General features: G+C 58.7%; 2 protein-coding genes across 3 annotated transcripts; one reads left to right on the top strand and one right to left on the bottom strand.

Moving 5' to 3' along the window:
• Positions 1-841: 841 nt before the first annotated feature.
• Positions 842-8,189, top strand: HOMER3 (homer scaffold protein 3). Of its 2 annotated transcripts, none has more exons than XM_027084793.1 (10): positions 842-1,023; positions 2,623-2,704; positions 2,792-2,948; positions 3,201-3,332; positions 4,339-4,446; positions 5,454-5,575; positions 6,091-6,247; positions 6,578-6,691; positions 6,801-6,887; positions 7,721-8,189. In XM_027084793.1, the coding sequence occupies exons 2-10, from the start codon at positions 2,691-2,693 to the stop codon at positions 7,910-7,912; spliced, it is 1,083 nt and encodes a 360-aa protein (XP_026940594.1). In that variant the 5' UTR covers positions 842-1,023; positions 2,623-2,690; the 3' UTR covers positions 7,913-8,189. The 2 variants fall into 2 exon arrangements, with proteins under 2 accessions (XP_026940594.1, XP_026940595.1); XM_027084794.1 differs by having other exon boundaries at positions 852-1,707.
• Positions 8,190-8,775: 586 nt separating this feature from the next.
• On the bottom strand, positions 8,776-15,821 carry DDX49 (DEAD-box helicase 49). The gene is made up of 13 exons (XM_027084787.1): positions 15,661-15,821; positions 14,661-14,784; positions 13,957-14,042; positions 13,747-13,868; positions 13,218-13,405; positions 12,934-13,074; positions 12,117-12,192; positions 11,744-11,820; positions 11,470-11,567; positions 10,306-10,380; positions 9,571-9,659; positions 9,407-9,478; positions 8,776-9,315 (listed from the first exon to the last, which is right to left on the bottom strand). Exons 1-13 carry the CDS (start codon positions 15,773-15,775, stop codon positions 9,127-9,129), a joined length of 1,452 nt encoding a protein of 483 aa, XP_026940588.1. The 5' UTR covers positions 15,776-15,821; the 3' UTR covers positions 8,776-9,126.
• Between the last annotated feature and the right edge of the window lie 252 nt (positions 15,822-16,073).

Raw genomic sequence — 16,073 nt, 5'->3', positions numbered from 1 at the left:
CAAACCTGGGCCTGTGGACCTCCAGGCAATTCACCCGTTTGGTGGCAAGTGGACACTGACATTCCCTCCACCTGGATTTGGGGACCCTATAACACAGCAACGATAATCCTAATCCAACCTCATCGGCATTGTTACAGTTGTTTCAGGGGACACAGAAGCCCCGAGGTTGACAGAAGTCCCAACCTGGGGATCAGGGTGAGGTGGGAGAGCAGGCAGGAAGGATTCTGAGCAGGGGACCTGGGATCAAGCCCCATTAAGTGCCTACTGTTTGCCTCTCTCTCATCTACCAGCCCCCTCTCTGCTGAGGTCTCTTTCATTTTCTGGATACAGCCATTGAGAAGCCACTGTGTGCATGCGCCTGGGCCCACCAAGGCAGCAGATGTGCCCTGCCCCCGGACTCCCATCGGGTGAAGAGGAACCTGATTCCCCATCACGGGCAAAAGCATCACGGGCAAAAGCATCACGTCTATGGCCTTGGCTTTGCCTCTGAGCAGCATCTGACTCAGGTGGGCCCGAGGGTCAGGGCCCCCCTTGAAGAGAGGATGAGGCCACATTCTCCTCTGTCCACCCAGGTCTGTCTGTCTGTCCGTCTCCTGTGTCTCTGCCTCTCTCCTCCATCTCTCCGTCTCTAGGTCTGGGTCTCTGTCTCCGCCCTATTCCCTGTCCGCTTCCGCCCCCTTCTTAACCTCTCTTCCCCAATCCTCCCCGCTTCCTCCCTGCTCGCGCCCCTCCTTCTCCCTCTCCCCCCACCTGCCGCCAGCAGGGGGTGCTGCGGTGCGGCCTCGGCGGCCCGGGGAGGCGGGGCGGGCGGCGGCCGCGTCGGGACTCGCCGCGATGGGACCGGAGACGGCGCGGGCGGCGGCGGCGACGGCGCAGACAAAGGCGCGGGCGGTGCGGAGGGCGGCGCGGAGGGCGCGGGCCCCGGAGCCAGCGAGCGAGCGGGGCGCCCGTCTGCGGGGACTCGGCGCCGCGGGGCCGCACCCGCCTAGCGCCCGGACACTTGCGGGGTGCAGAGCCGGCAGGGTGAGCCCGGCCAGCTGAGCCAGCGCTGGGAGCGCGGGGGGCCCCGAAGTTCCAGGGCCGGGGAGAGGGCGCTGGGGGTCCCGAAGTTCCGGATACAGAGGCTGGGGGCAGCTGGGGGAGCCCCGAAGTTCCAGGGCTTGAGAGGGCGCGGGGACCCCGAAGTTCCGTTGTCGGGGTCGGGGAGGGGACAGTGCGAGCGGTTCCCGAAGTTCCGGACCCGTCATTGGAGGAGGCTGTGAAGATGTCTCCGACGTTTCGGACCTGGGGTGGAGGGGCGACGCGAGGGAACCCCGAAATTCAGGACCCGGGGATGGAAGGGTGGCAGGGGCGTCCCCGAAGTTCAGGAGTCAGGAACAGCGCGCAGGATCCCCTAAGCTCTGGACCTGCGGTTGCAGGAGGTAGATAACGTGTCCCCGAAGTTCTGGACCCGGAGTGGGGCGGGGCGTCGCAGGGATCCTGGAAGTTCCAGGGTCGGGGGCGGCACTTCCCGAAGTTGGGGCGCGCATAGGGCACCCTGGTCCTGACCCTGGGAACTCGATCCTGACTGAATATCAGATCCCCTGGACTGGGGCTCCTGGGGTGGGGCTTCGCCCCCGCACGCGATTGTGGATCCCGGACACCGGGCGGAGTCGGGCTCCCCTTTGGAGCCCCGCGGCCGGCAGCGTCCGAGGCGCATGACTCTTGGTGAGTAACTTTTCCCAAAGCCGCAAGTCGCTGCAGGAACATCCGCTGCAGGAACGTCCGGGCAGGAGGGGCCTGAGTTTCTAGGATCCCTGCGCCCCGGAACCCTGGCTCGACCCAGGACTCACCCCCAACCCCGGCCAACGTCTCTGCCCCTCCCCCACCCAGGGGCTCCGGTTTCAGACCCTGTGACCGGGACAGAAGCTGCCCAGGAGAGAGTGGGGGGGCATTCCCCCCTCTGACCACGGAGGCTACCGAGTCTAGGCCTCCCTTCCCTTAGTTTGCCTCCCCCCCTCCCCCAGGTCTCTCGTGGACCTGGATCCCGCCCAGCCCCATGGTACTGGGATTGAGTGGTGATGGGTGGGCACCATGGTAGACCTGTTGAGCCACATCTTGTCTTTTTAACTAGGCTGGAGGCTCCCTGGGGATTTGGACTTTGACTCCAAGGTGTGCCTCTGCCCTACAGTGGAAGCTTAGGGGTCTCTTTGTGGGTCCAGTGGGGGACCGGTCTCCCAGTAGGCACCTGTCAATGCCCCACTTATCGATGGAGGCCCTGCTTTGAGGAGTGATGGACGAAAGTGTCAGGAAGTACTGAACAGGAGTTGGCCACCTTGGCCTCCTCCACCCAGCCCAGAGATTGAGAAGACTTCACTGGGGGTCCAGTAACCAGGAAGATGTGAGGTATATGCCGGGCTGTTAGATGCCACCTGGCTCCTATCAGAGGCCGTCTCCTGCCCAGGGTGTTGCAAGAGTTTCCTCCCAATGGACAGAGTTGGGGTCTTTTTGCTGAGTGATTCCCTCACTTTTGGATTGAAGTTCTATGAATGGTGTACTTGGAAGTGGGGTCTTGGGGCTGGACATGCTTGGCCTCCCACAGCCTGGTCTGGGGAGACACTCACAAACGTCCTGTCCCCCCAGAGGCCAAGCCAGCTGTTCCTACCATCCCCCTGGCTGTCCCTTGGAGCCCACCCAGACAAGCCTGACCAATGTCCACAGCCAGGTGAGCCCCTGCTTCTACCAAAGCTTGGCCTTGAGTCCCCTGGGGGGCCGGTGCCTGGCCCCCACTGAACACCCTCTCCCCATGCAGGGAGCAGCCCATCTTCAGCACACGGGCGCACGTGTTCCAGATCGACCCGGCCACCAAGCGGAACTGGATCCCCGCGGGCAAACACGCACTCACTGTCTCCTACTTTTACGATGCCACCCGCAACGTCTACCGAATCATCAGCCTTGGGGGTGCCAAGGTCCTGGTGGGGCTTGGGTGGGGTGGCAGGTGCCAAGGATCCTAGGGACAAGCCTGGTTCAGTCGCTTCCTTGCTGTGTGCCTTGGGGGCCGGGGGAGTACCCTGAGTCTTTCTGGGTCTCAGTCTTCCTCCTGAAATGGCCCAGACCAAGGACTTCTGAGGTGCTAATACAAAGCTATATCCCTGGGGGTTTCACATTCATTGTTACCAGTCCCATCACCCGGGAACTTTTCTCCCCACCGCCTTCCCCAGGCCATCATCAACAGCACTGTCACCCCCAACATGACATTTACCAAAACGTCCCAGAAGTTCGGGCAGTGGGCAGACAGTCGCGCCAACACCGTCTATGGCCTTGGCTTTGCCTCTGAACAGCATCTGACTCAGGTGGGCCTGCAGGGATACATGGTGGGAGGAATGGGGCTGGGGCTGGGTCTTCTCTTGGGTGCACTGGGGGACCCTGGACAGATGCTGGGCCTCCATCTTCCCAGCTGCAGAATGGGCCTACAGAATTGGACAAGCCAGTAGCTCCTTCCCAATTTTCTGGTTCACATTCCAGCTCTGTTGGCCACCTGCTCTGATTTCGGACACAGCCTGCCCCTCTCTGGGTGCCTAGGATGGGCTGGGTGCTTCCCCGCACCCCTGGCATTACCTTCTTTATCGCCTTTCTCCACCCTCTGCTGTTTCTAGAGTTCAGTACTGTCTTATCCATTGTTTCCCTGTATGGTTCGTGCTCTCTGAATCCTGTTGAGTTCATGATGCTTTGCTTTGCTTTTCTTCTAGAAGCATTAGTTTTCCTTTCAAATTTAGATCATTGAATTAATTTCTACCGGAGGTTTAAAGTAGGAGTGTTTTTTTCCCACATGAGTATTCAGTTGCTCTTGGACCATTTTTTGAAAAAAAAATCTACCCCCCCCAACCCCCAATGAATTGCACTGGCCCCTTTGCACAAATCAAGTGGCTATATGTCTGTAAATATGTTTCTTTAAAAAATTACTTTCAAGCTAAGGAAATTTATTTTAAAATGAAAAAAAAAAAAGTGTATCCTACCCTAGCTGGAAATGAAAGACAGATTAGCACCCACCTGAGGCTCTCCTTGCTGAAATAAGCCTGACTGAGAGGGAAAGGGGGCCCCTTTCTCAAGGTGGCTCAATGTGATACACCTCCATGAACATCCCACCGCCCCCCCCATCCTGATACCCACTCTGCTCATTGGGCATCGTTTTCCAAGCCTACTTCCCACTCTTCCAGTTCATGAGAGGAGGGGATGCACTCAATTCTAAAGTTCCTTCCAAAGCAACAGAACTGCTACTGGGTGGAGCTGATGTGGTGGGACCCTGGGGGAGGGGGCTGGGGGTTTGTTGACTGTCTGTTCCTGCCCCCCATTCCTCAGTTTGCCGAGAAGTTCCAGGAAGTGAAGGAAGCAGCGAGGCTGGCACGGGAGAAATCTCAGGATGGGGGAGAGCTCACCAGTCCAGCCCTGGGGCTCACTGCCCACCAGGTCAGCACTCCCTGTCCCATGCGTGCCAGGAGCTCAACTGATATTGGGGGGGTCTAGGTGCTGTGCCGGTTCCCAGGACCAGATGCTCACAGATGATGTAAAACTAGATCCATGGCAAGGACCATGGAAGAGGGCTGTGGGTGCCATGGGGGCGTGTCATAGGCTGTCCAAATGTTAGATCAAGGAAGGCCAGAAAACCAGCTCACAGGGCAGAGTTGAAATGTGGAAGTTGAAATGGCTAAGTAGAGAGGCAGAGTAAAAAACTGTCCCTGGGTGTTTTCCCCCACTAACTTATTCGTATCATTTATTTATTTAGTTTAAATATTTATTATTTATTTTACTTATGTATTTTGGCGGCACCGGGTCTTAGTTGCGGCTCGTGGGATCTTTGTGGTGGCATGCGGGCTTCTTAGTTGCGGCATGCAGACTCTTAGTTGTGGCACGCATGCAGGATCTATTCCCTGACCAGGGATCAAACCCAGGCCCCCTGCACTGGGAGCATGGAGTCTCACCCGCTGGACCACCAGGGAAGTCCCTCAGCATCATTTATTGACCGCATACTGTGTGCCAGGCCCAGGGCTGGGCACAGGGATTAAGGAGATGAAAAAGTAGGTTGGTCCAGGCAGCAGGTGGATTCATAATGAATTTAGCCTGATGGAGTGCGTTTCCTGTGGGATTTTTAAATGGATGTTGAAATTTGGCCCCAGGGAAGGTCATTGCTCTGAGGGAACAGCATGGAGGTTTCAGATTGCTCCCCGCTTTGCAGATTATGAGTATCTCCCGGGGTTTAGGCTAGACTGCATCAGGTTTGCTCCTGGGGGTTGGTGAGAGCCCAGCAGGCAAGGTGGGGGGCAGGGCCCAGAAAGGGGCCATCGGGAGCCATTGGTGGTGGGTGAGGAGGGGAAAGGAGCAGTCAGATCCCAGTGCTGGGAAAGACCTCCTGCCCTCAGTCACGAACCATGTAGCATCAGCCCTCACTGTGCCCTCACTTCTGCCCATGCTCTTAGGTGCCCCCGAGCCCCCTCGTCAGCTCCAACGGCCCCGGCGACGAGAAGCTATTCCGCAGCCAGAGCGCGGACGCTCCCGGCCCCGCTGAGCGCGAGCGGCTCAGAAAGATGCTGTCCGAGGGGTGAGGGGGGTAGGGCGGGGCACAGGGGCGTGGCAGGACGAAGGGTTGGGGAAGAGGGGAGAGGAAGTTCTCAGAAACTGTAGGGACTTGTTCAAGCGGCGGGATCTGACACTGGACCCAAGGCCTGTGGTAGGAGAGGAGACACTCAGACTATGCCCCTTCCAGAGCCGACCCCGCTCCTGCCTCATCCATTACTCGGGGCTAACTCTGGCCTGTCCAAATCTCCCCCGGCTAATTCTAAACCCACGGGTGCCTCCCCACCCACTTTGTTCTGTCCACATCCCCTGGGCTGATCCTGCTTGGCCTTCCGACTGTGTCTCACTGAACTGACACCAAAGCGCCTACTTTGACCCCACCCCCGACAAGACTCCGCCTCCCCGGGACGTCCCCACACCCTAGTCCCGAGGTACCTTGGCCCCAACCATAACCCCGCCCCCAGCCCAGCACCTCCCTCACCCTGCCTCAGGCCCAGTGAGGCCCCGCCCTACCCTCTGCCGACTCCCCCGTCCCCGCAGCTCGGTGGGCGAGGTGCAGTGGGAGGCCGAGTTCTTCGCGCTTCAGGACAGTAACAACAAGTTGGCGAGCGCCCTGCGAGAGGCCAACGCCGCCGCCGCCCAGTGGAGGCAGCAGCTGGAGGCCCAGCGCGCAGAGGCCGAGAGGCTGCGACAGCGGGTGAGGAAGCCCCTCCCTCCCAGAGACCCCAAGTGGCCCGGACCACCGTGAAGCCCCGGCCTCCTATCTGTCCTGGGTTCCCTGGCTGGCTGTGTGATCTTGGCAAATCACTTCCCTGAGCCTTAGTTTCTTGTTCTGTAGTATGGGTCTGAAATAATGTCAGCCTCAGAGGGTTGTCAGACCCTAAAGACCTACCTGCCAGAGGCGGGGTGGTGGCCCCAACCAGAAGAGGTTAGTGCCCAGTCATGGGCTTGGCTGGTCAGGCATATTCCCCAGGGATCAGGAGAGTACAGGCTGGGGCGTCAGGGGCTGACCTTCCTGTCTGCACAGGTGGCTGAGCTGGAGGCCCAGGCTGCCACCGCCGAGCCACCCGCGGTCAGTGAGAAGGAGGGACCCGGCCAGTCGCTGGAGCAGCTGGAGGCACTAGTGCAAACTAAGGACCAGGTGTGTGAGCGTGTCTGTATGCGTTTGTGTTTCCTTGGGCCCTGCCTTCCCTGATCTCCCATGGGGGAGCCAGGACTCTCAGAATGGATTCTGGGAACTTCTCCATTAGGAGATCCAGACGCTGAAGAGCCAGACTGGTGGTCCCCGTGAGGCCCCAGACAGCGCCGAGCGTGAGGAGACACAGCAGAAGGTGCAGGTGTGTGCGGTTGCTGTGAGGCGGGGTGGGGTGACCACCCAAGGCAGCCAGCCTCTGATGTAGGACAGACCTGGCATATTCCCTACCTAGTGCAGCTATGTGCCTCCCTGAGTTTCAGTTTCTTCACCTATAAATGGAGTAGGAAGACATCTAAGGTTGTGAAGGATTTGGATGACCAGGTGCATGGAAGGACGGAATCGGTGGGTGGTTTATAAAACATGGTTATTAGTACAATGTTTCATCTCCTTCCATTCATTCAACAAGCAGTTTTTGAGTCTCTGTTGAATCTTCATTCTTGACCCCATCAAATCCTCACACATTCCCAGCCTGAGGTCAGGAGCTTGCATTTGTACCCAGGTGTGCTGGCCTGGCCCTCACTGTAGACTTTATCTGAGAAACCTCAAGCATGTCCTGTGAGTCCAGCAGGGGAGAAGTTAAAGGAGCTGGTGCCCCCAAAGAGAGAGAGGTTGGGGGAATGCTCCCTGTTGTTTCCTGGGCAGAGTGCACAGCATATGCAAAGGCCCTGAGGTGGGGAGAAAGTATGTTCAAGGAACCACAAGGAAGCCAGCAAGCCTGGGTTGGAATGAGCGAGGAGGGGTATGGATTTCATTCCCAGCATGATGGGTGACGAGGGTCTTGAGCAGAAGAGGAATGTGGTCATTTCAGTGATGTTCCAATCAGGGGACCAGGGAGTGTCTTGGGTAGAGGTGGCAGGGAGGAGGCCAGGAGACAGAGAGGGCTTGGCCCAGAGTGGAGGCTGTGGGGATAGCATTCAGATGCTGGACCCTTGAGACTTGCTGGGGCCCCCAACCCTGCTTGCCCTCTCCCTGCAGGAACTGGAGACCCGAAACGCGGAGCTGGAGCACCAGCTGCGGGCAACGGAGCGCAGCCTGGAGGAGGCACGGGTAGAGCGGGAGCGGGCACGGGCCGAGGTGGGCCGGGCCGCGCAGCTGCTGGACGTCAGGCTGTTTGAGCTGAGCGAGCTGCGGGAGGGCCTGGCCCGCCTGGCCGAGGGCACGCCCTGAGTCCGGCCTCTGGGTCTACGTGGGAGCAGGGGCCTGCGGGAGCTAGTTTTACATGAACGATTCCCGCCTGGGGCACGGGCCAGGCCGCAGGCGGCACAGTGGGCCATTCCCCCGGCAGGGACTGGGGCCCGACTCAGCCTGGGGAGGGCCTGTCCACAGTACTCCAGCCGGCCCTGGCTGTTCACAGCTCACGGGCTGTTTTTGAGCTCTTCATCGTGTAGAATTTCTAGACTCCCCAGGGCATGTGCTGGTGCCCAAATTACATTTCTAAGCGTGGCTGCGTGTGTGGTGTGTGAGTAGCTAGGTACCTGGTCGCCGTCACTGGACCCGCTGCCCTCGGTCTGTGTAGGGTTTGGTGAGCCACTCAGAGATGAGAGGGAGGCTCCGAAAGCCTCAGGGGCATGCCCAGGCCACATGGCTCTGCTGCCCCATCTTCCTGGGCTCTGCCCATGTTGTCTGGACCAGTTTGGACTAAGGTGGACCCTGGTTAAGGACTCCTCCCACCACTTCACTCTGGCCACAAACCCCAAATACAAGCAGGTGGGCAGGAGGGGAAGGTCCCAGCCCATGGCTGTGTTCACTGGGCATGGGAGGGATCTCACCAAAACATCTGCATTTGCAGAGAAGAGCAGTTGCTATGCCCATTTTCCAGATGAAGAAACCAAGGCCCATATAAGGGGCTTCACCAACCCAAGGTCACTCGGCTGGAATGGTCAGCACTGCAGTTCAAAGCTTTGGGCCTGGCCCCACAGAAAAGGAGACCCGGGGGATGGGGGGGTGGTAAGTGGTGTTCTGGGAGACTTGAGAAGTGTAGGCAGTCATACCCTCCTCCCTCTGCCCCTGCTCCCCAAGAGTCAGACTGGGGAAGTCAGAAGACTCATTTATTGAGCATCTCCTGCAACGACACACCTTCGCTCTGGGGCCCCACGGCACCCCCAGGGTGACCCTGGGCTGGGGTCACTGCACGTGGACTTGGGCCCAACCTCATAGCCTTCTTTCCTCCTCTGCAGCCTGCCTCTTGGCCAAGGTTCTGAGGAGGGGCCACCAGGGGCTGCAGGGTGGGGTGGAGGGCTGTGCACTGAACGTGGGTGTCCGTGGGCTCCACTGAGGGGGACTGGGCAGACTAGGAGGAGAGATTATCCTGAGGGGAGGACCCTCCAACCTTCAGCTGGATGAAGGCGTCCCAGGCTGGGCAGACGGGGGCCATGTGGAACTCAGGCCGGGCCCTGAGCGGGTGCTGGGGACAAGCAGGCCTCAGGCTGGGCCCTGGATGGACACCCCCTGCGGCCAGCCCCGCTGGCCTTCTGCCGCTGCAGTGCCTGCTCCACTTTCTCCTTGAAGCGCCGGTTCTTCTGCTTGATTTTGGCCAGCTCGGCCTTGCGCTTGGCCTCCAGGTCAGGATCCTGGCATGGGGAGGACCGGAAGGTGGCTAAGCTGATCGTCCGCGGGGAAGCTTGTGCCCCACGCCCACGCCACCACCGGCTCAGCCCTCACCTTCCCCTCCAGGATCATCTGCTTCCGCTTATTAATCTCTTTCTTTTCATCAAAGTTGGCTGCCTCCAGTTTCTGGGGGGCGGGAGGGAGAGGCCATCTTGGGGGTCACCATCTTCCAGGAAGCACCCTGGGCCCCAAGGACCAGCCCCTTCCCCGACACTCACAATCTCACACTCCCTCCGCACCACGTTGACCTGTGTGAGGATCTGCAGCACCTCAGGTTCCTCCACCGAGAACTCCTCCAGCTTCTTCTCTGTGGGGACAGCAGGGTCACAGGGGGGCAGGCACGACATGGAGAGGGATTTCAACTATGTAGTGAGTTCCCTGTGTAGCAGGGCATGCAAGGCCATCCAGGGCCATAGCAGATAAGGATCAGGTGGGCAAGATCTAAGATTTCAGACCCAAGGAAGGTATAGACCGCTCTTTTTTTGTTGTTAGCAATACTATGAATTTGACTAGGGATTTTTTTTTTTTTTCCTGGAAACAGTGTCCTTTAAAGTCAAGACATTTCTGAATCTTAGGACAGTCTGTGCAGTGACTGGAGGTGCCCCAGAGGTTCTCAGTCTTGGCTACACATTAAACCACCCAAAGGGGTTTTTCAAACATGCCCAGGCCCGAGCCCTGGGGCTTCTGACTTATCCACAGGGACCACCCACACACTCTGGTCTGAGAAACCAAAGTCCCTTCCCACCATATGTGGCTTTCAGCTGCTGAAGGCCATTGCAGAGCTTGTTTCAACAACTGGGCAAAAGAAACTTCTTTGAGGGTTGCATAAGAAGGAAAGCGCAGTTTAAGCCTGCTCACGTGAGCAGGCTAGCGGGTGTCTGATAGGGTTGAGTGGCATCTCACCCAGAAGCACCCGCCTCCCCTCCCCTCTCCTCCTCTGCCCCTCCACTCACTGATCTGCTCCTCGATGGCGTGTACCAGGTGGATATCATACTGCGTCACCAGCGTGATGGCCTGTCCCTGCCGCCCTGTGGGGACACACCCAGGCTGTGTGCTGGAGGCCAAGACAAAGGGCCAACAGAAGCAGGTCCTGACCAGCAGGCGGCTCAGGGCTCCTCTCAATCAAGGGGAACAGTACAGGAGCTCGGTGGGTGAGTGAGTGACTGGAAATGAATGACGCTCAGGGCGTCAGGGCTCAACCCCCTGCCTGACCTCTGCGTAGTAGGCAGGTCTGTCCCAGGGGAGCTGCAGGACTCCAGGGAGAGGCAGCTCTCCTGCCAGCTTGGCCTTATACAGGTGATGTGGCTGATCTCCCATTTCGGTGTGGCCGCCAGGGAGCCCAGGCCAAGTTCTGTCAGCAATAAGCCCAGACAGGCTTCAGCTCAGATCTCTGCACACCACTTTCTCCATTCCCCGTTCCTGTGACAGTGACTAGTGCTGGAACAGCACTGGCAGCTGGCCAGGCCCATGGCCCTCGGAGCAGCCCCAAACAGGTGTCACCTTCTTATTACCCATTGTTGGATGAGGCAGTGGGGGCCCAGAGAGCTGATGTGACCTTCCTGAGGTCACAGGGGAGGAGAGAAGGGCCAGGCCCAGTCTGGCCCCAGAAACCGTCTCTCTGCCCACTCCAGGTGTGAGAAAATCTCCTGGACTCCACGCCCCTCCTGGGTGGGGCTGGGGAGCAGACACAAGGATGCCTCCTTGGCTCCTAGCCAGAGTCACAGCGAGGGGTTGAACTTGGACGGCAAATCCCACAGGGCAGCGTCATACCCACCAGGACTCGTACACCTATTTGCTGCTGGGCATGGATTGGCAGCCCTGACGGGTAAAGGGGCCTGGGGTGAGGCAACAGGGAGTGGTGGGGATGGGGCCAGTGTGTACCGTGTCCCCAGGGGACAGCACGTGTCACTGCTAGTGCTGCTGGGGGTGAGAAGACAGAGCATCCCCACCTATGGTTTTGAAAGGCCGATTCCCCCAACTTGCAACTGCTTCCTCTAGTGTCTTTCACCTGTGGCCTGTAGCCCTCCTGTGTCCCACCAGCTTGTGACTCTGGCTCCTCGTGGTGTGGGCAGGCAGAAGGGGCGGGTGCCAAAGGCTGCCCCACCCTGTGTGCTCACCTGCACGGGCTGTCCGGCCGACTCGGTGGATGTAGATCTTCGGGAGCCCGGGGGTGTTGTGGTTGATGACCACCTGTACCGTGGGAATGTCCAGGCCCCTGGAGAGAGAGGTCGGTCAGCACCTCTGTCCACGTGGGGAAACTGAGGTTGGGACTCACCCAAGGTCGTTCAGCAGTGAAGCTGAGGCTGCCTGACCCATGCCTGAAACCAGTCCCTCCCTCTGGCCCTTTTGTGGGGGGCGTCATGGGGAAGGGAGTACCCTGGAGCTGCTCACCGGGAGGCCACATCTGTCGCGATCAGGATCCGGTAGATGCTGGACTTGAACTTGGACAGGGCGGCAAAGCGTTCTTTCTGTGCCGGATTGGGGAGAGAATTGGGGGTGGGGGGCGGGGTGTGAGGTGGCATCTCAACAAACGTTTGAGCGCTTACTGTGTGAGGCCTGGGGACAGGGCAGAGGCCAGGACAGTCTCCGCCCTCAAGTGGCTCACAGTCCAGTGAGGGAGATGACCTTGAGGAGGCCAGACTGGGGCAGACGGGTGGCAGGAAGAGTGTTCCAGGCAGAGGAAAGGGCCTGGGCAAAAGCTGGGAGAAGTCCCCAGGGCAAGGCTGGCAGGTGAGGGGATCTGTGGGGCCGCCCAATGCCTCACCTGTTTCATCATGGAATGCAAAGCCACGGTGGGGAAGTTGAATTTGCGCAGCATCATACACAGAATCTGACAGGTCCTGGCAGGAAGGATGTGCTGTCAGCCCATCTAGCGCTAGGGTCCTGGAAAGGTGCTCCTGGCCCTCCCACCCCCCGAGTCCCCAAGTAGGTGGCCCTGCACAGCTGGGGAAGGAGAAGCCGGGCTGCAGTGTCCTGCCCACTGACCCCTCCCCTGGCCTAAGCCAACAAGAGTGGGCCCTACATCCAGACTTTTCTCTTCTGGTGGCCAAGAAATTCTTGGGGGCAGTAGTCAGGAGGTCTCCTCCACGTGCTGTGGACTGCCCTTCTACGCTGGCTCAGGCTAGGCTACTCTACAGCTCCTTGACGCTCTCCCTGAACGCCTCAAAGAATTTTGAAATCCCTGGGTCTGCGGAGAGGACAGCCCCAGGTGTTGGTGCTGATGTGCCGGGCCTCACTGACATCCTGAGACCACAGCGAATAGGCTGCTCCAGGGCCTTCGCAGCTGCTGCAGGGGTCTCCTGGAGAGAGCCTGAGGCCCTCAGCCCTTCCGGTTAAAGGCAGGTCTGAGGAACCCCAAATCCTGGCTCTGCCTTCAGGAGAGGTGACCTTGGCAAACTGCTTGACCTCTCTGAGCCCCCTTGAGTGCATCCTCTGAAACTGCTGGTCTGAGCAGAGGCCCCGGAGTGCCGAGACCATCTGTATGCCTCATACCTCCAACCTTGGGCCACCTCTCAGGCCTCCGTGAAGGGCTATGGGAGGGGCGCCCGGGGGATGGGAGAGGCAGGCCTGCCCACACTCACTTGCATGTGTTGGTGAAGATGATGATGGACCAGTCCTCGTGCTCGTCCTGGAAGTTCTGGATCAGGTGGACCAGGTAGGCATCCTTGACCTTCTCAGGCACTAGCAGGTAGCGCTGGTCCAGCTGTTCTACTGTGCGCACACTGGGGACAGGCGGGCCTGTTTCCCCTTCTGTTGAATGAGGCCAATAGCCCACCCTGCCCATGGGTAGTGACCTCTGTTGGGTGTGACCCCCACTTGGACTCCCACCTGCCCTGCTCCCCCAGGAGCGTGGCTATGGACTCACGGGGCCTGAGCCTCCCAGAAGAAGGGCTGGTTGGTGGCCAGGCCCTGCAGCTCCCTCAGCGTGTCGGTCAGCGTGGCACTGAAGAGCAGCGTCTGCCTGCGGGCCGGCACAGCCACCAGGATGGTCTCCAAGTCCACGGTGAAGTCAGTGCAGCCCTGCTCCAACAGCCGGTCCGCCTCATCCATCACCTGTAGTGCCGGCAGCAGGGGGTAGGGATCTGGGGTGAGGGTGCTGGCCGAGTCCTGACTACATGCCTGGGCTCGACCCATCTTCCCCATGTGCCTCCTTCCTGGTCTAAGATGTGGGCCCTAGAGCACTCTCCCTCTAGGTCTTGGAGGCCTTCTCCCTCACCCATCTCAGCTCCAATGTCACCTCCTCAGAGAGGCCCAGCCCCCAACTATCTTTACTAATACAGGCCCCCTTTTGTTGGTTCCTGAGCTGTTCTTATCACCATTCCCAGCGTGGTACTGGATGGCCTGTGGGACACACATTTCCCACATGGATGTACCAGGGCCCCAGGCTGACTTACCAGGAAGCGAATCTTCTTTATGCTGAAGGTATTGGAGCTGCGGAGGTGGTCAGCCAGGCGCCCTGGTGTGGCGATGACCACATGTGGTTTCCGGGAGAGCTCCAAGGCCTGGGCCACCATGTCTGTGGGTGGAGGGCGAGAGGTGGGGCTGGGTGGATGGTCTGAGGCTGCAGAGGGTCCATGCCCAGAGCCTCCCTGGGCCCCCCATACCCATGCCGCCGACAATGATGCAGTCTTTCAAGCCCAGAGGCTTCCCCAGGACCCGGAACTGCTCTGCGATCTGGTAGGCCAGCTCCCTGTGGGCATGAAGGGGCCAGCCTGGGTCAGATAGCGGTTTTGTGCTTGCCTCTCATTCCCATCTCCACCCTATGGCCTCCTGCCTGGACCTCTCCTGTTCACACGCCCTCCGAGGCTCCCAGTCCCCTTTGGACAAAGGTTCTGATACTGAGTGTTGGAGGCCCCTTGTGGTACCTACCCTCTCACTAGGCTGGATCCCCAAACAGCCCATGGCTTGTCCCCTGCCAGTCCTACCCACACTGGCCTTTCTTCTTCCCACGTCCTCAGCAATGGCCTCAACACCACAGTCATCAAAGCCTGAGACCCAAGTGTCAGTCCCCCCTCCCCCAGGGCTGGTCAGTGTCCAAGTCCTCTCCTCTCTGCCCCCAGCCCCAGCTCCGCCCAGGCCTTTTCTCTGCCTGTGTCCCTACTTCCCAGCCTTCCTACTTGCCCCTGAGTCAAGCCCTGTGCTCAGAACTTTTCACACACTGTCTTGTTAATTCTTCAGCACCTCTAAGAGGTGGGCATAATTTCTGTCCCCATCTTGCACACATGGAAAGTGCGCTCAGAGAGGTAAAGGCGCTTGCCCGAGAGAACACAGCTGGTTAACTCACCCACGAGGCCTTTGGGGCGCTCACCTGGTGGGTGTCAGGACGAGGCAGAAGATGCCATAGGGATCCTCAGACAGCTTCTGCAAGATGGGCAGGACAAACGCTGCCGTCTTGCCACTGCCTGTCTTGGCACAGCCCAGGCAGTCCCGACCTGGGCAGAGGGCAAAGCAGTGTCACAGGTGTAGACAGGTGTTGTATCGGGCACAGTTTACAGCAGCTAACATTTAATGAGCAATTACTGTATGCTCAGTACTGGCCTGTGCCCTTCCCGTTCCAAGCATTCTGACAACTTTCCATTTAGAGCAACTGACACATTTTAGAAGGGCGAAGCCATTATAATCCCCATTTAACATAAGGGGAAACAAAGTCTCAAAGATTTTCCCAGGATACACAAACAGTGAGTATCAGGCTGGACTGGAACCCACATCCATCTGACCTGAGATACCTGCTACTAACCACGACCTCGTTTTGACTCCTTCCGGGGTATCAGGGCTTGGGAAACCCAGAATGTCCTCCCCCCAATCTGCATCCTATGCTCCCTACTGACTCCTTCATCCTTGTTTATTTAATGCCTCAATTTGTCACATCCTAGGCTTCCTGAAGGCGTCCCTTTAATGGCAAAACTGGGTTGGACCAGAGGAGTGGGGAGAAGAGCAGTCTAGGGACCAGAGCCGTGGATTTACCAGTAATCTTGACAACCTCAGTTTCCATTTGTAAAATGGAGATAGTAATCCAAGCTCTGCCGAATTTTCCCAGTACTATCTATCAGTTTTTCATCAAACCCTCCCAGTGCTCTGAGGCTATAAAAGTTTCAGAGATTACATCACTTGAGTGCGGACACATAGAGAGTCAGCCGTACACCCTAAACGCCGACACTGCCTAGTCTGCCTCCGGAACCCAGGATCGCCCGTAAGGGCCAAGACTGCCCTTCGCCTCACGGGGCCGGCGTGGGCAAAAGCTGCGAGAAGGCAAAGTGAGGTGACAGGAGCGGGGACGCCTCCTGGAGAAGAGGCCTAGCCATACTCACCTTCCAGGATGGCGGGAATACAGCCGAGCTGCACGGGCGTGGGCTGCTTCAAACCCAGCTGCCGACATTGTTCCACGAGCCAGGATGACAGCCCAAGCTCCGCAAAGCCAGCCATCCTCGCCGCCAGCCCAGTGTAAGCACCAGTGTGAGCCGTGCTTCCGGTGCGTGTTGATGACGTCAGGAAAGCCTTCCAGTTTATTGGATCTGCCTCCTGCCTGGTCCCACCCTTTGCAGCTCACTGCCATTCCTAGCCTCTACCACATCCTTACCACTCTTCCCCGAGTCCCGTTGGCTCTCAGGATCGAATCGAATTACAGATGCCCTGCGAGACGCACTTGCGTCTCCCGCCCCTTTGACTCCCGTTTGAGTCTCCCATTGGCTCATCTCTAGGGATGAACGAGTAAACTACATTT

The sequence above is a fragment of the Aethalodelphis obliquidens genome, unplaced genomic scaffold, assembly GCF_003676395.1.
Source record: "Aethalodelphis obliquidens isolate GAN/ISIS:26980383/991018 unplaced genomic scaffold, ASM367639v1 scaffold53, whole genome shotgun sequence".
NCBI lineage: Eukaryota > Metazoa > Chordata > Mammalia > Artiodactyla > Delphinidae > Aethalodelphis > Aethalodelphis obliquidens.
Note: the sequence above shows the minus strand (reverse complement) of the source record. Positions and strands in the feature narration are given on the sequence as shown.